At 42.7% G+C, this 20685-nt stretch overlaps 2 protein-coding genes across 3 annotated transcripts in view; one reads left to right on the top strand and one right to left on the bottom strand.

Annotated features, from left to right (window-relative positions):
• Positions 1-20685, top strand: part of ATP2A2 (ATPase sarcoplasmic/endoplasmic reticulum Ca2+ transporting 2) — a 63855-nt gene that overhangs the window by 29430 nt on the left and 13740 nt on the right. For both annotated transcript variants that reach the window (XR_002090037.2, XM_006272821.4), the window contains exons 6-9: positions 8134-8214; positions 12937-13022; positions 14637-15101; positions 17399-17487. Coding sequence is in view for 1 of the 2 variants with exons in the window: in XM_006272821.4 (XP_006272883.1) it covers positions 8134-8214; positions 12937-13022; positions 14637-15101; positions 17399-17487 (721 nt within the window). In the remaining variant the exon portion in view is untranslated. The remainder of the gene's footprint in view (positions 1-8133; positions 8215-12936; positions 13023-14636; positions 15102-17398; positions 17488-20685) is intronic.
• The window catches only part of ANAPC7 (anaphase promoting complex subunit 7), a 42201-nt gene continuing 36432 nt past the window's right edge, over positions 14917-20685 (bottom strand). The window contains exon 14 of the transcript XR_363477.4: positions 14917-19931. The gene's annotated coding sequence lies outside the window, so the exon portion shown is untranslated. The remainder of the gene's footprint in view (positions 19932-20685) is intronic.

Raw genomic sequence — 20685 nt, 5'->3', positions numbered from 1 at the left:
TGAACTGTACTATAAAGCGTGCAGACTTGATCTTGCCTACTTTCCTTATAATTGTTCATGACTATTCATTATGCTCTGTATAGGAGTCTTCTCAAATGGGCTAGTATCTGCAAAAAAACGGGAGGTGGGGATTGTTGTTTCCCGTGGCACAAGGAAATAAAGATACTTCTTATACAATGAAGGTCAGAGGGTGTTGGGCTTCCCCCCCCTCTCCTCCCAAGTGTTTCACATATATCTATCTGGAGTGTTGTAGTAAGGAACTTTAAAAAAAATAAAATATACATCAAATACAGTTGAAGGTAATTAGCTCTCCTGAAATGGGAGTTTCCAGAGGAGGAAATTTTAATGTGTGATCTATTTCTGTCTTGGGGACAATTTCAAGGATTACTGTCTCAAAGATTACGTATTTATGAAACATTGCAAGAATGTTTTAAAAGTTCAGTTCACCTAAACCTATCTTTGCTGTAACTTTTGACTAATTGAGAATTACATACATACTTCAGTTTATGACTACAGCTGCAAGGCAGCTTCCTAGGAAGTATCGTTCAGCAGTATGTGCTTCCTAATTTAGAAGATCACAAGTATATTTTTCTGTGGACTCTAAAATAAAAAGTCCAAGGAGGCCTTGTGTTATATTAACCAGTGATATTTGTACCCGCAAGAATTTGTAATATTTCTATAAATTGTTTGTAACCCGTTTGTTACAAGGCTTTCCCAACATTTGTTGCTACTACTTCTCTTTTAAAATAAGTATTGTATTACAATGCATGATATATATTTGGAACCAAAGGAAGGGACTTGTATGGAATTTGCCTTGGACAATATATGCCATAGCAGTGAGGGAGTTTACATCTGCTGACTTGAGCAGCCTGTTCCAGATTTACTACACTTGGTGTGAAATTCTGCCAGCGTGCTTTTTTTGTTTTCTGGTTCAAGAAGCTTGGGAATGAATACATTTAGAGTTTGGTCGGTTTCTCCAGCATATTGAAAGCTGTGCTAGCTAACCCTCTTGCCCTCTTGAAGAAAGCGTGTGCGAGAACTTTCTTCTCACCCTTTGTATCTGTCAGCCAGAGGTTTGCTGCTAGTGGCAGCCTGTGTCATTGTACCCAACGCCAGGCACTCTTGTTATTCCCAGCATCGTTTACTTGGACTTCAGCTGCTTTGTGGTTCCCTGTTACAGTGGTGAAATACTGTCCCTGTTCTTCAGAATATACCTGCCTAAAGATTCCCGCTAACTACAGTGATGGTTACAGGATGGAAGACCTATAAACTTGCAGTGAAGCAAGCATATTTCTATAATGTGGGAGATTTATCCAGCGGATGGATGCTGGTGTTTTTAAGTGTGAATAGAATAATTGGCATGGACCTAGAAAGAAATAGATAAAAAAAAGAAAAGTGTGTGATACCTGCTTTTCTGTAGTGACTGCAATGGCTTGCCCACTTGCTTCTGGCATTATAAAGCAAAAATATCCATTGAAAGAAGCTGACTTTAATTTAGGAATAAATTGTTGCTGTAACTTCAGGCATTCAGGATGTGTTATGTCAGCTTTTTCAAATTGACTAGTGTTAACTATGAGATTTGTGGAATCATTTTACATTGCGTGAAGTACCTGGACCTGCAAACTCCAGCCCTTTTGGCAAGTCAGCAGTTGGGGGATCAGAGTTGTTTGACCAAGTAGACACCATTAACATCTGAGTGTCTGTGTGCTTTTGAAAGCTCTCTAATGCTGTTAGAAATGCTACACTTTGATTTATGTATTGTTAGGGGTCAAATGGCTGTTTTCAAAGCCTCTTGAATTTGTTTTCATTTGTAAACAAATTAAAACATAAATTTAAAATGTTTAGTGGTTTGGCTAAAGCATGCCTGCCCTAGAGTGCAATGAAAGCACATTGTCTCGACGCTGCTTGTCGCCTTCCAGCTCAGCCCGTCACTCTAACAGGGATTGGAATTCCCACGATAATTCAGATAGATAGCGCATTACTTTCCCTCCAAACTCATCACAGGTGCAACTTAACCAACTGGCTTTTAAAACTGTCCAGGCTATTTAAAAGATGGCATGCTGGCTGATGTTGTAGCCTAAGACACTAATACTATTCTTTGCTTTAAATAGAGTTCCTGCTCCAGCTGTTCCTTGTCAAAGTGTTTTTGGATAGTGAGAGCTCAGGTTCTCTGGGAAGCGCATGAAGATGTGGTCATAGGGGAAGTATTAGACTGAATACCAGCAAAACCAGAAATGGAGCATTCTGTATCCCATTATCCAATTTCTGACGAGCAGGCCAAATTGCCAAACGGTCAATGAATTGGTGATTTCAGCCCGGTTCCTTCTCCACCGATTCTCCTGCGACTGCTGATATCATCAGGATTGGCGTATTTGGAGAATCCAGTCTTGAATGTTGTGAGGCTGAAACCCCCTCCTCTGACAAGGTTGTTTCTCAAGTGGGGACAGAGCAGCGTGTGCACTGATGCGTTCTGTGGACAGGTGCTTGTTCCCAAGACGGCTCTCCTTCGACTAGGACTAGTCGCCTGTCTTTCAAACCAGTGGCTGGCAACCTTTTGGAGTCGTGGACCAGAGTAATCTGGCTTGGGTCTGAGGTAGGCCCTGTTGTGACCCAGCTGCTGTCGCTTCTCCCTGCTTCCCAACTGTGGCCCCAGCGCAGCACAGCGCTGCTCCTTCTCACCCGGCCCTGGCAGTCCCCAGCTCCTTGGCCCATATGTTGCCACCCCCTGTTCTGAACTACCCGCATCCTTCAACCGAGTCCCCTTCATTTCTGACTGGAACCCAGACACTCTTAGACAATAGGCCCCAGGTCCTCTGGGGTTGTAAAAGCCACTCTTCCTATTGAAACATTGCACCTTAATGTAGCACCGTTGCATATCTTCAACTAGTGTGGGCCTGATGCAGTCCTTATCAAAATTAGTGGAAAGTCTTCGTTGATTCAGGTGGGGTAGGATTGCAGCCAGTCTTCCTAACTGTTCCCAAATTACCTAGTTTTACAGTTAATTAAAGTAGTTAGTGCTTATGCATTCTCAGAAAAGAGGAGGTGGCAGCCTCAGAGATGCTGCAGCTAAAGACCCCAGTCCCGCAAGCAGCGGGCGTTTATGTGCATGTTTAACTTGAAACTGCAAGTCTTCCCCTCGCTGCAAGTGGGACTATTAGTAACGCTTAATTTTAAGCATATGGGTAAAAGCTCTGGCAGAAGTAGGCCAGAAATTAGTCTGTGTAGGCTCAGCAAAAGGAGAAAGGTAAGAAGGAAAATATACTGTGTAAGCTTAAAAACGAACAACTCCCCCTCCTCCCAATTTACATTTGAAAATGAGGGCAAAAAGTATTTGGCATTAGAAGGAAACCATGAGAAGATTACCCATTTTTCCTTCTTGTGAGTGGAAGCACCATGCAGTTTGGGGTATTAAAAGTTTGCACTGGATCCTTATCACAGGTGTGTACTTTACTCTGCACATCTGGGATTATTGGGTAGATGTTGTTTTCAGTATACCTTTAAGACTAAGCCTGGCGCCAGAGCTGTTCCTGGCCGAACAGGCGTCCACGCGGTTGGCTAAAATTAAGCTCAGAATAATGCAGCTCCTTGTTGAGGAAGGGTACAATTCCAGCTGTTTCTTTCTGTTGCACATTAGGATTTTTATTAAACTGCTGCAGAAAATATTTCATCCTTTGGTTGAGTTGCATCCTGCTCTTGACCCCCTGAGGCAGTCCTGATTTCAAAGTCAGCAGGACTACTTGCTGAAGGGGAGTAGTATCTGGGCCAGTTATATACATGGAAATAATGAGGCATCTGTAGCAGCACAAATTGGGGCACTCTCTAAAGCCACCATCTAGGTTCTCTTTCATGCCCTGTAGCATTGAAATTGCTTGCTCCAATCTCTTGGAATTGAAAACCATATACAAAATTGCAGGTTACTTATGTAAAGAGGGAAAAAGACGTGCAGAAAAAAATGTTAAGAGTTGTTTCCAAGAAATGGAGTAGGATTCTTTTAAACAGAAAGCCAGGGAACTTGTATGACACTCGTTTTGTGACAACTGTAGCATACAAAACTGCTGCGGGTATTTTAGCGTTCAAGTTCTTATTGGCTTGCTTCATCTCTGGTCTGTGACTTGGAGTAGGCCTGCCAGTTCTACCCATATTCCTGCAACTCGGGCGAATGAGTTGAATAAATCCATATAAATGTTAAGGGCTTCAGTTCTTTTCCCAATGTAAGGGAAAGAAGTTACCCGTACCTTTTTGAAGTTGTTGTTGTGGTGGTTAATACCAGTAACAATAACAGTGACCATAATGGTGATAATCCTAGAAAGCTTCTGACTGTCTATCACAGTTTTTAGTTCAACTATTGAACTGGACTCGGAGCTTCTGATGGCTCTTCAACTACCCATACTGCCCAAACAGCTAAGGCAAGGCCTAAAACACTGAATGTTGTTATGTTTGTTTTGCATTGGGCTCCTTCTGAAAATCTGCAACGTGCTTAAATCACTCCCTGGATTTGTAGGGGCCAGACGTCACACTGCTGAATGTAAATGAATGTTGTGCTTTGAGATGGTCCTATCTCAGGGGTGGGAAAAATAGCCCGCAGGCCGGATGTGGCCTGCCAGGTCATTATATCCGGCCCGTGGGCCCCCTAAAAAATATAGAAAATGTAATATTTATTTGCCCCTGACTGCCTGTCATGCAGCCCTCGATGGCTTGCCAAAACTCAGTAAGCAGCCCTCCGTCCAAAATAATTGCCTGCCCCTATCCTACCTGAATATGCAGAAAGGTCTGACTCTCATTTCCTACCCTTTGGAGTGCTTCCTGGGTTACAGGGTACACGTGGGTGTGAATGCACGAAGGCAGAGGGGTGGAATTGGGAGTGGAAATCTCGTTCTACCACCTGCTTACGGATCCTGGCCCAGGACAAGTCAGCCCCCTCTCTCCCACGTTTGCTTGCTCTCTGTAAGCTGGGATAATATTTACTGGCCAGTTCAAAGGAGCCTTTTGAGGATTAATAACTGGGCAGAACTTGGACTTGGCCAAGAGCGATGTAAATGCCGTGGAACAAACACCAGTCTGGTAACCTTTGCTTCCTTGCAGAATCTTGTGAAAGGGCTGATCTAAAGGAAGACAAAAAAATTAGTTAAGCTGGGGAAGGGGTTGGAGGGAGAGGAGGAAATGAGTTTTCCAGTGATTACTGGAACATGGGATCAGGTATTGTACTTGCAGGGGTTTAGGTTGTAGCCGTGTTGGTCTAAGGATATAGGCAGACAAGGTTCCTTGGGTGAATTTGATATCTTTTATTAGACCAACCCAAATGGTTGGAGAACAGTTATTAAACAAGCTTTTGGGTTCAAAAACCCTTCGTCAGGCTAAGGACGCTGCAGCAGTTGGTGGGTGCTGTTCCAGGTATTGTACTCGGGCATTCCTGCAACCTCGGTGTGTAGGTATGCAGTGTCCATTTTAAGTTTTGTTTGTCTGGGCAGGCTGGCAAGTCGCAGAACAATGAAGTGCTCACTGGGTCATAGTTTCTGTTTGCTTGAACAACTGGGAGTGGTTGAAAGTGCCTGTATCTGGACCAGCTGCTCATTTGTTGCAGTAATCCACTAGAGAAGCACCGTCCTGATCTTAGATTGAATCAGGTTTCCAGTTTGTGCCCAGTTGTGATGAAAATCTCTGAAGACCTGCAAGTTTTAGGATGTTTACGCATTCTTTCCTAAATTTCCTGTTCTAATGAAGGTAAATGTCAGGAGCAGTATCCCCCCCCCCCTTTATTGTGCTGTGTGACTTTACAAAGGCTTTCTGTGTACATGGAGCTATAAAAAGTTCCTGGTAAAGAGATCTGTCCCTTTAACATAGATCTGTCAAATGTAATGGTGCATTTGAGATGTGGTGCATTTGAGTAGATGCTCAGCTGTTGAAAGTAAAGCAACAATGTCCGTGTCCAGATTGACAGGCCCTGGACCACATTGCACCGAGGTATTAGCCTGCTGTCCTGTGGATTGTGATAGCTGGAAACCAGCTGCTGTCACATGTCTGCATATAAACCTCCTCACGACATCAGAGGAGCATATTCAAATAGTTTTCCCATTTTTGGCCTAGGTCATTGTTTGTCTAATGCTATTTTCTCTTGCTGCTCAAGGGCACTGTGGCTTAGATTGCATTTCATATGCAATAATGGTACAAAAAGGAAATAAATACAACTGTTTATTTGCCTCTTTCATATACATACGTGTAATTTTTTAGGTTAAATTTTAATGCAATTCTGCTTTGTTTTCCTGTTACTGCTATCACATTTTTTCATCCCTGTGAGAAGTCTTGGACAATACTGCAGCGATGTTTCGGGTGACCTTATAAAAAGTGAATATAACTGTATTTATTTAATTCTCCTTTGTGGTTTTCAGGCTCGTGAACAGGGATGGGTGTTGAGTAAGGTGGTAACGTTGCTACTTTCCTTCCAGCCTCGTTCTCTTCGACGTAAACTATTGCTGCCAGTTGCATAAGCAGTTCCTACAGGAATTGCATCTCCCTCTAATTTTCCTGCAGGGACGCATTAGAGAGACTGTTGTAATGAGTCCATCCACTGACAAGAGGAGTCCTTATTAACTGGTGATCAGAGTATTTGGCTTTTCTATCCTGAGTGACTTGTGTGCATTATTTCACAACCATAAAAACTGGCATTCACACAGACACTTGGGGACTTGGCATTTTATAAAGCCCATAAAGAATTCTTAACGGTAATGCCCGTTAATTCCAAAAGGTTAAATGAGGAACGTATCTATAGAGGTACCTACAGAAATGTGAGTCGGACTAACAAGTTTCAGCACATTAATATACCTGCACACAGACATTTTTGAGGATTAGTCACAAAGGTGGTTGGTTATAAAAGCCACAGCTCCATAATGCTGTCTGATTTGAAAACCAGGAGTGGCTGGGTGAAAAGAAGTAGAAAAGAGATCTAATTACACCTGGGATTAAAAATGCTAGAAACTATCTGGCTATATTTAGTTTTCCTCCATGTTTCAGAGGCATCCTGTTAACTCACTGCTCTACCTCTAATTACATTGTTGAAAATTAGTTCCATTCAGTGAACAGAAAGGACTTTCAAATTATTTTAATTTCTGCCCAGATACAACACAGGATAGAAAATGTATATAGATGGACCGTCCATTCTGGTTTGGTCTGGACAGTCCTGGATTTCATAGGCCAGTCCTGGCTGGTTGGTCAAAGTTAAAACAGAAGTCCTGGAATTGCAGGGTGCAGGCCAGTGAGGAGGCAGAGTGCCCCTGCCACTGCCTGCAGCAGTGCCACTGATTTCAGGAGGTATGGCGGGGGCGCTGATGTCCCAGATGTCCTTGCGATCAACTTAAATATATGTAACGTGAACATGCTGTCGGCATTCAAACTGGGTCTCATCCTATGGTAAATTTAACGTTCTATAAAAAATGAAGTCGTCTGTTATCCAACTCTGAAATGGAACAGTTCAGGTTAATGTACTGTAGGTAATGTTCAGATTATAGTACGTTGGCTTTCCAGTGTCCTGCCAATTAGCTGTTTGCTAAGAAGTGCACTGGATTTGCTCTTGTTCCTGAACAAGCGGATACTGCAAACTCATAACGTTTGATGGTAAATGTTGAACATTTCTCAAAGTTTTTCCTATTTTTTTTGGATAGCTGAAGACTGACTTTAACATGTTTAGCACGGAGGAAATGATACACTTAGCTACTGCACAGGCAAAGAATTTCTATAGAGGGGAAATAGAAAGCTCATAGCTACTGTTGTACTTGGGAATCGGAGTTTGTGGTGGCTTCTGATGCATGGAAGAGTTTTGAAATTTGCATTTTACAGCTATTTCTGTAACTCGGTGAACGTCTATTATAAGGTGTTCTGTCTCCTACTATGGAACAGAGTTTTGAGAAGTGGTGGTGTGGAAGCATAAAATACCCAGCAGACTTTTTCCGCGCTATACAAGGCTGCATAACAATTTGGAGTTGACTGAAACGGTTTTAAAGGATGCTGCAATCTACAGAACCTGAAGCTGGCAGCACTACTTGGAGGAAAACTGTATAATGTATCTGTCACCTGAAAAGTGGATATTTGCTTATCGATCTCAATAGCTAAATTTCTCTTTCTTTCTTTTTGAATCCATAGTTGGCGACAAAGTTCCTGCTGATATAAGGATTACTTCTATCAAATCTACAACTCTAAGAGTAGACCAGTCAATTCTCACAGGTAGAAATCTTTTTGTCACTCGAGTTATATATGCGGTTTGCTTGGAAATCACTTTTACGCACTAGTTGCATGATGAGCAATTAGTAACATGCTGTGCTTGTTAAATAAATCACTACTGATGCTAATTATTTTATTGAACAATATGATCTTGCAGCTGGATGAGCAAGCGTTCCTGAATGCTTGTAGACAAGCTGCTTCTTGTTGTTGTTTTGGGGTGGGTTGTGTGTTGGTTTTTTCTGAGGAGGGGGGACTAGGTAGCTTCCTTCCTTCATGGTGCTTCTGATGGTTTATTTGGATCAATGAATCATGTTCTTATGTAAAATGAAACTGTATCCAAGGATACCATAATTGGTATATTGGTTTGTGACACATTTATTTATAAAAATATGGAATACTGGATTACATTATGAATTGCTAATCCAGTTTACGAAGCCTAATGGGTTTGAACAGCTAGTATTTTTGGCATATTGCCCAGACCTCGTATCTCTTGGTAAATCACATAAAATGAAGTTCATTGTCGATGATGCCTGCATCATATGTACTTAGAGCCGTGTGTCAGGTATCAGTTTACCTCTCCTATAGAAGCAAATGTAACAAATTGGGCGTTTAAAAATACAGAGATCTGTTCTAGGTCTTACTTTGTGAACCTGGTGTATTATATGTTCGCTATCATAAAACCAACCGCAGAAAAACAAAGTCAGGCAACCCAAGTTCTGAAGATGCTATCAGCTGTTTTCTGGTCTAGCTGTCGTTGTTGTCATGTCTTTCTTTTTGGCCACAGTGTGATCAGAGCCCTTTGCTTCAGGGCCGGGGGAGTTGCCCTTGTTGTTTTAGGGAAGGAGCAGCTTTTCAGCCCTTGAATGCTGGGGCAGTAGGAATGGGACCTGGGTTCAGTGGAGCGTCTCGGTCAGTTTTGTCAAGAGACCCTGATACGAACTTCTCAGTAAGATGAAGAACATTTTACCATCTGAGTAAAATATGGATGGTAACACTCCTTCCCTCTGGGTGTCTAATTTAGTAGAGCAACCAAGCAGCCTGTGAATTTCACCCTGACCAGGAGGGAGTTGCCTTAATTCAGTGGCACTGTAATGAGAAGTCTCCAGATTTCACACACAGTCAAAATCTTCTCTGAGCCAGGACCTCTACATTAAGCTCTCAGCCTTGAAAATTGAAAGAGAAGAGTGGTAAACTTGAAAAACGCTGAAAGCCGCATCTATATAAACTAGTTCTTCTTTAAAAACTTTTTGATGTTCACTCCAAACACTGTCTTCTAAAGATGTATTTATTCTCTAAGTGTGTAATAGGAAAGCAAACTCTATAGGAAGGCTGTAATCTGCCTTTAATGTAGGTCTGGAATTCACATATTACACTCTGCCTCCTGAGACTCCTTTCTTAAACTAGAAAATTCACTAACTACCGTGGCAGTGTATCCTCCATGGGAGAGACTGATCTTCTGAAGAAGTACATGTCATCCATGTAGTCTTACATCCATGTAGTAATACAAAGCAGTCTTATTCTTCCTAAATTTGCTTTCAAGTAGGTGAAAGTTCTTAGTGGCTTGACTTTAAAGTACTGTCTTTACTCAAATGTAAGGCAAGGCTCCCCCCAGTCAGTGGGGGGAAAAGCCCCTTGTCTTGTGCTCACACACGAAGTGGAGGGGGGTGCAGCAGTTGCTGCAGCTTTGAGTCTGGCCCTGAGCCCAGGTCAGGGCCAGACTCGGACCCGCAGCAGCTTCCTGCCCCGACTTCTGCTTCTGTGCTGCAGCTTCTGCCCCTTCTCCTCCCTTTACTGTCAGGTGCAGCTCTGTTTGGACTGGGGTCTCTCCCAGGCAGGGCGCACATGGAAAGTGCTTCCCCTGCCTGGCTGATCAGCGGTGCTGCTACTGCTGCATGGCCAGGGGAGGGCTGTGCTCTGAGACACTGGGATGGAGCAGCCTGACTAGCATCTGACAGGGAAGTTGGGGGGAGGAGGCAGAGCCTGGGGATTTGGGGATCGGGGAGTGAAGGGGCAGAGACGAGTGGGGGGGTGCAGGAAGGCTGCGGGGGAAGAAATGGGTGGGGCAGAGGGCAAGGGGGCCACCCCCCAGCCACTGCTTTCCCTGTTGTAGCAGCAGGGGCAGGCATTCAAGACAACCCTCCAATGCTTGCATCCTATACCTGGAAAACTACAACAAATGTATACATTTTCCATATATAGGCTCTAATTGTTGGGGGTCATCTTATATTCACACTCATCTTACATTTGAGTAAATATGGTAATAAATACCTCCAGGAGAGAAGAGGCTGTGATTTCATTTTCCAGGTAAATACCCAGACTTGTGAACAAGATCTGTTTTGCTCTTCAGCATTGTTCAGTTTTGGAGGTAACTAATACAACCCCCCCCCCCCCACCTTGTATAATGCTTAATGTCTTCAAAGTGTCCTATGTGCATTATTCAGAGTTACCGTGATGCTAATGCTAACCTGGTGTCTGAAATTTGGGTGACTTTTTTCACTAGATTTATTTTGAGGGAGAATGCAGCGAGAACTGAAATTGGGTGATAAAGCCACATGTTGATAGAGCCAGCAATTTTACAATGAGCCGAGTGGATCACTCTCTCTCGTGGCCTCTTAAAATGAACTAACTTGTGTTGTTTGAAAGGTGGTTCAAATCGAGACCTGCTGATTCCAAAGCTATGAATAACTTGCTTTATGTATGTATGCTTTTGTTAGATATCTGTGTTCTCAGGGCACTGAGTAAAGAGTGCGTTCATTATCGGTCAGATTTGACCATGAGGCTTTTGATTCATATTTCAGTCCAGTTACATTCCTGATTCATTTTTGGGAATTATTCTCGACTATCTTGCAATCGTAGAAGTCTGTATCAGAATAGTAAGCAAGAACCTGGCACACTTGGTTGATTTGGTGTGGAGCAGCAGTGTGTCCACCTCCTATAAAGGGTACATTCATAAGGTGAACTTTGATTAAGGGGGGGAGGAATGGGAGATAAAACAAGAATGAAACCAACTTTCTTTTTGCATAAAAGGAGGGGAAGTATCTGAGAAACAGGACTAGAGACCTTTTCTCATGAGGAGATACTCCATTAGTATAATCTGCCATCTATAGTTTTTAGTCAGGCAATGAACAGTTATAAATTGTCTCCATTAGTACAGTCTATACTAGTATGAAAGGATACCAAATAATATTGCAGAATACAGCAGATCTAGGCTCTGTTTTAGTTGGTGAATTTGATCTTCTTTAAAGCATATAGGAAGAAGTAGACTGTAGGTGATACTGGACTGAATCTCCACTGTACATAGAAGCAGAAGAAACGTGGAGCGTGATCTAGCCCTGCTGCGAAGCGGGGTCTGTTACCCTGCGCAGAGCATTATGCTAGTAAGGCTACATGGCTCATTCGGAGCTAACTTGGTTATCTCTGCGTGGCACTGTTTCGCTGTGAAGACGCTTCCCTTATGACTAAATACAGGGCCTGTGTCCTTATGATATCCTCACGCACACTTGCGTTGATGGAACTTGCTGTAAATGGCCTCTACCGCATGTGAGCTCTGCTTTGAGCATTTCCCAGATTGGCAAAAATGGAGAATGCAGCAGAATTTCTGAGTAAGAGCTGAAAGTAAGGGAGAAGCCAGAAATCCAGCGAGCATGCTGTTGGTGTTAGGTGCTGGTGTGTGCACATTTCTTTTCATAGAATAAAGTCACAAGCTGTGATACTTATATTTATATTTTTATAAATGACATTACATTATTTTTAAAAAAAGATCAAAAGATGAAGATGAACCTAGGACTTCCTTGCTAGAGACTTTGCACAGCACGGGAAGGATGTTGCTGTATTCTGAGCAGTAGCCTTGGTCAGGTCCATTTTTGCATAACAAGCTTACATCATATCCCATGCTTGCTCTTAGGCAATCTGCAGCCAGTGCGGTCCCACAGTTGATCAAGAGAAGTCTTTCAACATCTGTGCAGAGAGCAGTCTAATAAATGCCTTTTTTTTAATTGCTGATCAGCTATTGTTTCCCTCGTAGCAATAGGCCAGGAACATTGAAAATCTCCTTCAAACTTCAGACAGACAGTAAATGATTCTGAAGCACTTAAGTAGCAGAGTTTTAAACTTAAAGCAAGAGAACCTAAACTTGTCTTACACATTCAGGCTGTTATAAAACTCAAAACTTTTTTTTTTTTTTTTTTTTTTTTTCAACTAAGGCATCTATTTGTATGCAATCAAATGCTAATGAAAATGTCAGACTTGTGTGCTGTGACAAAGTAGCAACAAGAACAACTGTGGCTGTTTACTTTTCCTGCCTCTAGGCTTTAAAAAACGTTAAAACATGTGCTGCTACAAGAAAATGTGTTTTCCCAAATTATTTTGAGTTTCTTCATTGCATTTTGAAAGCCAAAAATGTCTTGGTGTCTCCTCCTTGTTCCTGGTGTATTACAAATCAGGACAACATTACCCCCAATACACTTGAAATTGCTTCATATACGATGGGGATGTCAACTAGCGTAATGCTTTCACGTCTTGTCATAAAAGCAGCGCTGTCTGCCTCCAATTCTAGATTATTCTGGACACCTGTCTTCTTGCAAGGCCATTCTGCTTTTCTGTGAGCTGAAATTATTTCCAGTTTCCATTAAAGTGCATTGTTTTTAATACCATCTTTGCTTGTAGGAAGCTGAATCCAATGGGAAGGTTAAACTTGCACACGTAATGCTGTACTTCTTTATTTAGGTGAATCTGTGTCCGTTATTAAGCACACGGACCCTGTTCCTGATCCTCGTGCCGTGAACCAGGACAAGAAGAACATGCTTTTTTCTGTAAGTGTTTTATTTGGCCGGGGTGGGAAATAAGTGCTCTGCAAAGTCCTAAAACGAAGCTGTGCAGTCTCCTTGCTTGTACTGTACCAGTGTAAACTGCCGCCTGCACCAAGCTCATCAGATTGCTGAGGAACCAGGAGGAATCCCACGTAACTTAGTTTAATACATTTTAGGGAAAGGGTTTACTTAAAACCAAAAAAAGCTAGAGAAACCGAGCGCGTGCTTCACTACACAATTGTGTGTCCATCCTAGAAGAATTTTCACAAGGTGTTCAGGTGTGAGCATGCTCTTAAATAAAAGCTGCTTCACTTCACCCCCGCGAACTATTGCTATTTCTTACAAGACTGATATGAAGCGACTATCCTACTTTAGTACAGTGAAACCAGTAGGGAGCCTTTAACGTAAGTCATCTTCGGGGTGTTTCACTGTTTTATGCAGAAGGATAACTTCTTTGAAACAAAGACCTGAACGGTTTCAGGATTAATAAATAACTGAGTGTTTCTTGATTAAGAGGTGTTGCTTTCCCAGGCTTGACTGTTGGTCTCAGTAATGTTGTTATACTTGCAGGAGACCTCCTGTTAGAATAGACAACCTAGAGGGGTTGTGGGATCTCCATCCTTAGAAGCTGTTAAGAAGAGCAGGTTATTCACAAGCGCTTGTTTAGGCTGGTTCAGACCTGGATGATCCTGCCTCGAGCAGGGGCTGGTCTAGATGACCTCCGGACCTTCCAGCCCTACTTCTCTACAGTTCTATGAGTAGAAGGGCATTTAATGTGAATAAAGGGGGGCAGACTTGCATCCGCCCGTGTTAAGAGTTCTTTCCTCGCTGTCTGAATGGTAAAAGTTGCAACCGCCATAAGCTCCTTGAATATACTGGAGTTGTGCTCAGGCAGCCGGGGGGTGAGTTTGGGCATACTGCATGGAGGGATTTATTCAGACTTTCTAACTGAGAGCCTGCATTTGAATACTGACTTCCTGGGTTTGCTGGGGAGATGTTAAGGTTGAAAAAAGAAATGTAGCTGAAACTTGCAACTTCTGGGTTCATTAAGGTACTTACGAACTACATGTAGGTGCAAATGGCTGGTATGGGCTTTTAATGGATTGCATTTCAAAAACATTAAATAACATTTAAAACTCAACATGGCTAAAGGCAGTGACATTTTGCCCATTTAAAGTTTTGGGACTCTCTGATGTGCTCCATGTTTTATAACAAAAATCACTTTCTGTGCAGGGGTTCCTGTAACCTAAAAACAAACAAACAAACAAACAAAAGGTGAAGCACAATGTAAAGAGTGCAGTCAATTTACATCAGCAGTTCTCACCATTTTTAGGGTGCTGGCACACCCCTCCGTTGCTCTAGTGAATTGTGGCACCCTATTTCAATAACTATATTTATTGCAGCATTTAAATCCAGACCCATTGCTGTCCAAGTAGAGTCCAGGATAATTTATCAGGAACCGATAAGTGAAATGTGTGAATTGCATGATCTTTACCTCTTAAGTTTAGCCAAACTAAGAGCAGATGATGCAAGCTGAATCTCGAGTCTGGTTTGTAAGAAGCTGACTTCAGTAGGTCACAGATGATTTAGGAAGCCTTCTGCCTTTCGCCTCTTCAGGGTACCAACATAGCTGCTGGGAAAGCTATGGGAGTGGTTGTCGCCACTGGAGTAAATACTGAAATTGGCAAAATCCGTGATGAGATGGTGGCTACGGAGCAAGAGAGAACGCCGCTGCAACAGAAACTAGATGAGTTCGGAGAGCAGCTCTCCAAGGTCATCTCGCTCATCTGTATTGCTGTTTGGATAATCAACATCGGGCACTTCAACGATCCAGTCCACGGTGGTTCCTGGATTCGAGGAGCCATCTACTACTTCAAAATTGCCGTGGCTCTGGCTGTTGCTGCTATTCCCGAAGGCCTGCCTGCCGTCATTACCACCTGTTTGGCTCTGGGAACCCGCAGGATGGCCAAGAAGAACGCTATTGTTAGAAGTCTGCCGTCGGTGGAAACCCTGGGGTGCACCTCTGTTATCTGCTCTGACAAGACGGGTACTCTGACAACCAACCAGATGTCAGTTTGCAGGGTATGTATGGTGAAATGCTTTATTTCCTCTCTGCTTCCTTTTCTCCACAGGTTCTCTGGTTCTCAGTGTCCTCTCATGTTAGAGTGTTTGGGAATGAGATCATTCTGGTCCTTGTATCATCAGCATGTTGTTTTATTTGCTGCACTACAATTTGACTTTCCATTTAATTTCCACCATGCTTTTTATATTTAATACTCTCATCTTTCCCTTATTTGGTAATGGCTAAAAATAGTTGTATGCACACTTGAAGGGGGGGGCTCTGCATGTGGAAGTTCTTCCCATTAACTGCCTATATGCCACAGTTGAATTGCAGTCATTTCCCTGGGTACAACCAGTCCACAGGTCCAGAAGGGTAGAATAGAGGATATTTCACATGGAAGGTTTCCTAGGCCCTCTACCATGTCTCTTAAATATTGTGAAATGTTGGTAGAGCCGGAGAATGCTACCATTTCTTACTGTACCATGTATGATGAATGTTTTTTTGACTTGTTCTACTAGGGACGGCAATTGCTCCCAGCCCTGGTACTGACTCTTGATTGCCCAGTCTTAAATCTAGATCCAAAATGGAGCACTAGCTGAATAGCAGCAACTTTCATGTGCACGTAACTGCCCCCAACACCGCCTCTTTTGGCCATCTTCACTTTTTCTCTCTCTCCTCTGTAATTCATCAATATTGTTTCTTCCCTGCTCGAATTGCCTTGCTGGCTGGCTGTGTCAGAGATGGGACTTGCAGCTCCTACCAGAGAGAGGAAGGGTGGAAGGTATTGCGTAGGCAGGACTCTGGTGGGCCCAGTGTCAGACTCTGCAGAAAGCTGAACCTCCCTTGCGTTTCTGCCGCCTTCCCTAGCTTTATGCTCTGGGATTAGAGACTGCTGCAGCATTTCCAGCACGTTCTTTTGGTGACAGCGTCTCCTTTTGATGCTTGTCTTGCAGTTGAGTAAAGCAAATGATTTGGGTTACTCAAAAATCAAACTGCTTACATTGAATAACCATGGCATGGAATTGCGTTCTGGTTAATGGGCAGTGTGGTCTGTTGCTAGTCCTTCATGCCTGTGTGCACTTGGAAGTCTGAGGAGGGATTTAGCATTTTGTATTAATTCAGGTCCTTCTGCATGGGCAGATATTACAGCAGCAGAGCAGCTGTATTGTATCACTTCAGAGTTATCCTGAGTCAGAGCCATGTTCAAGATTTGGATCCATTTTTTGGAAAAGCTTATAACTCTGAGCATCACATGTTCTGTTACTTTCATGATTAATGGCAGATTTTTCTTCTCTCTTTTAATTGGTGTTTGCAGATGTCTTGCTTGCTATTCTGCCACAGTTGAGTATTATAGTATTTATACCTAGGAGAGACAAAGCAGCTGCTCATCAGTATTCTGGAAGAGGTTACTTGCAGTGGGATTGCATAACTGCCCTGCTCTTTGCAGGGAGTCTTTCATCACTCAGATGCCAAAAAGCAGAAAGCTTCCTTGTTAACTTCCCATTCAAGAGCTTTCAGATTTGTTTATAAAACTTTTTGGGGAATGCAATATTAGGTGTCCTTGTATTTAGAAGGGTAAGTGTTCTGGATCCTATGTAGTGCAGTTTGCTCTGTCAGCGGTGTCACATAAATTGGGTAACATAGGTAGTCTTCACAGGAAATTTTAAAGTGGCAAATGCATCCTAGCACATGCAAGTAATGCAGCTACATGTGACTTTGCATAAGCAGAGGCTGCTCAGCTTTTCAAGAAGTCTTTGCCCCATTCCATTTGAGATGTATCTTCTGCATAGTGTGCTGAAGCAAGTGTAGCTCCAGGAATTTTACCCTGAAATATTTGTATCTTTGTTCAGTACGTGTTTTCAGGATAAAATGTAAAACGTGCACAGTTGTGAGGGGTTTTTTTCCCTTTGTTCCTCCAGTTTACAGCTGCAGGGTGGTTTTATCCTTGATTGCATCTGTGAGCAGAATACAGTGAAAGTGTTTCACTTCATTTCTGTTTTTACCCTTTTGAATATTGAGGGGTACGCAGGCTAGCAAACTGTTGAAGTGTTGAAGTGGGGCTGGGGACTTAGCCCTATTTCAGTCAAACTAAATGGCCCGAGTTTAACTTGCGGTGAGGGAAGAGTGGGCAGGTGGACAGGTTGCCGTGGAGCAGCTGCTGTGTGAGGAGGCCCTGCTCGCTGAACGCTCTGATCATTTCTCCTTTCATCTCTGTCTTTGTATTATATGCCTAATATCACAATTGCCCCTGATTTGAATCAGTTAAGTGTGAGTGTGCAATCCATAACAATTTTATTTTTGTGAACTTTTGTTACAGATGTTTGTCCTGGATAGAGTAGAAGGAGACAGCTGTACACTGAATGAATTCACTATTACTGGTTCAACGTATGCTCCCATGGGAGAAGTGTAAGTACTTTTTATTCATGCAAAATGCCTCTGGACAAACCATGGATAACCCTTTCAGACTCTGGCAGCTCAGACTATATGGCGATGCCTGATGTTTTTAATATAAAAAGGGTTCTCAGCCAGCCGAAGTATGCATATAAACCTAAGGCTCAAGAAAAGTATTTAGGCCTAGAATTGTATGTTTTGAAACATTAAATCAAATGGTAGATTGAAATCCTAGAAAACCAAAATGTCACGAAGCATCCTCAGAACGCAGAGTTGATGAAATCTTGGACATAGTCATCCAAAGAGTCTTCCTTTGTGAACATTTTCTAGGTTTTAGTTTATTAAATCACTAAAATCTTTCAGTCTGAAATCCGTCCTGTATGAGAGCTGAATTCTAGGTCTGAATAAGTAAATCTTGACCCAGCCCCTCGGGATTTTGGTAGGCAATCCACTCGCCGTCTGTGTACAGCCCTTGCTGGTTGTCAGTTGGTTCCGTTCTAGGACTGTGAATCTTCAAGGTGCACAGGTTCTGGAATGAACCTTTTCAAACAACGGCACGTGATCAGCATCTGTAGTACCTGTTGGGTCAGCAGTTCAGCATTTGGATCCTTTTTCTGGTATTTTCTACAGCTTTTTGCTGTGTGCTTAATCTGAATGTATACACTCGAAACCTCTGGCTTTGAAAAAGTGTGGGTGACTTCTGCCAATGTTAATAAACAGTGTAAGATTAAAATGTAGGCTTGGGAGATGTTTTCATCCCTGATACTTTGGGAATGCCAGAATTCTAGTCCAGGGAAAGAATTCCTGTCATCAGAGAACAACTGAGCAAAAGAAGCTGCACAAAAGTCTTCAGTAGTTGTTTTGGGGGTTTTTTTAGCAGTTGAGATGCTTATGAGGATTTACTTACAAAACTTGGCTAAGGAGTTGAAATATACATTCTGCTACATTTTTTTTAAATACTTTTCCTCAAAGATCTTGTAAGATTTCTGGCATATCTCCAAAAAGTTATGCATGTCCTAGCAGTATCAGCAGTAATTATCTATTAATTTTCACAGCAGTTGGGACTGTAGTCGTCTCAACATTGAGAAGTCTTAAATTCCCCACATCTATCTGTCTTTCCAAAGTTATTTGCAAACTAGACCTTGAATTTCTGCTTTAGCAGATAAGCTTAGGCCATCAGATCTGTGGCAGTTTCCTGTACATAAAGGATTTGTCATGTACTTGAATGGAGTTTCTTAATATGTCTGCTCAGATGTGCCCAGCTGCAGCGAGGGGCGTGGAATGCCAGCGTTAGTGGGGTGCCAGGTGCATGTCCTTCGGAGCAGTCACCTGGCCTGTGGGGCTGCCAGAGGGGCTGGAAGTTTGGGGGTGGGAGCCATCGCCCACAAGGGGAGTCTGGAACCCCACTGGGAGCTGGTGTCTGTGGCAAGGGGCATGCAGTGGCTGTGTTAACCCTTGGGACTGCTGCTTCATGCAGATCAGCTGGGGATAAGTCAATGACGGTCAGAAAATGAGGGGAGATGTCAGGATTTTTATTATTCTATGTAAAGCATGGAGGTGGGCACTTCACTCCACTTGTTATAATGTTACCTTGCCTTTAACACCAGGAAGTTCGCTAACGGATAAAAAAATACTTGTATTACGAGAGCAAAAAAAAAAAAGAGATTCCAAAGCTTGTAGAGTTTGCAATATAGCAGAATAATGCTGGGAGCTTGCTGTGTAGCTTGAGTTGCTGTGTGTGTGCCTACCTTAAGACTTGCTGGATAGAAATGGCCTTAGTTTTCAAGGAAAGCCCACAAGGGAAAAATGGCTGTGCTGGTGGAGAGTTACTCTTTATTAACACTGGCAGTGGAGGAGGTCCCCAGTATTCCTTAGCTTATAAAAAATACTTGGCAGCAACTGCCATAATGTCTCAGTAATTCTTCCTTGCTACTCTAGAGGGATGCCGGTGTCCCAGAAAGTGCATTACCGTGATTAGTTCTGATTGTGAAAAATGCAACTCTGATGTGCAACTGTTGCATTTACGTGCAACAGACCGCTCCACACCCATCTCAAGGGAGTGCTATGTTCACAATTGGAGGTAGAGTACTGTGGCAGAGAGTTTGACTTTCCTCTCCAGTGGAAAACGGGGTGCTCACCTGCACTCGTGTTTTTAACTGGTCTGAGGATCATGCACACTACATATTAAACAGGCTTTTTAAGGGTCTCAATTTAGTGCCCGCAGATTGGCCTAGCCCATACGTAGGGATATATAAACAAGATATGCAACAAAACCGAGGATGTTAAATTCTTTGTTTTTCAAACCGTAGCATCACAGCTGCTTTCTTCTGTTGCCTGGGACTTCTCATTGTTTTTCTGTCTTCTCTTGCATCAAACTCAAGCTCATGGCCCTGTCTAGGTCCTTCAGGCTCTGCCACTGCTTTCATTTTCTCCTTTACTCCCTCTTTAGAGTGAGAGGCCTAGAAGGGAAAGTGGAATCAGAGGCTAATTAGCTGTATGATTAAGGCTGTGACTGCACTGGGAATTGGGGGAAGTGTTTTATTCCTCTCGGAGCTATGAACCACCCATATCACCTTTTACAAATCGTTTAACTAGGCTCTTACTTTTTATCCCAGAATTTAAAATATCCCCTTTCTTTTGCTTGCCTACAAAGTCATTTCTCCCTCAGACCTACTGCTTCCAGGAATTCTTCCCAGGCTTATTTTCAACACTAATCACAACACCTTCCTTTATCGGCACTCCTGTTTCTGAACTGTTCTCGTCTTTGTCTTGAGCAAAAGGAATGCGTCTTTTTTTGGTACTTAAAAATGTAGACTGTATTTTAAAGCCTAAATAGTTTCTAACAATGGTGGGGAGGGGGAAAGAAATGAAAGAAACATGACCCACTGAAACTGAAAATTGTCACTGCAAGGAGTGAAGAAATATATCCTAAAGCTTGACTCCTTTGTGGAAAAAAGAGAATAAAATAAAACCCAGGCACAGTTTTTCAGTCTATTTGTTTAAAATCACCATAGCTTTAAATGGAGCTTGTCCCTTCAGGACAGATGGTGCGCGTGGAAATCTGGAGTAGGTGTCCCGCAATTGCCGTAGGGCCTCGTGTTAGACTCCGTGCTGAGCACCGACTAAACCGTGTTTATACCGTTCGATACGTAAAGGCAGTGACCGAGGGAGGAAGGAGTGAGATGCAAGAGCATTGAATTGTGATGTGACTTA

The sequence above is a fragment of the Alligator mississippiensis genome, chromosome 10 (assembly GCF_030867095.1).
Source record: "Alligator mississippiensis isolate rAllMis1 chromosome 10, rAllMis1, whole genome shotgun sequence".
NCBI lineage: Eukaryota > Metazoa > Chordata > Crocodylia > Alligatoridae > Alligator > Alligator mississippiensis.
Note: the sequence above shows the minus strand (reverse complement) of the source record. Positions and strands in the feature narration are given on the sequence as shown.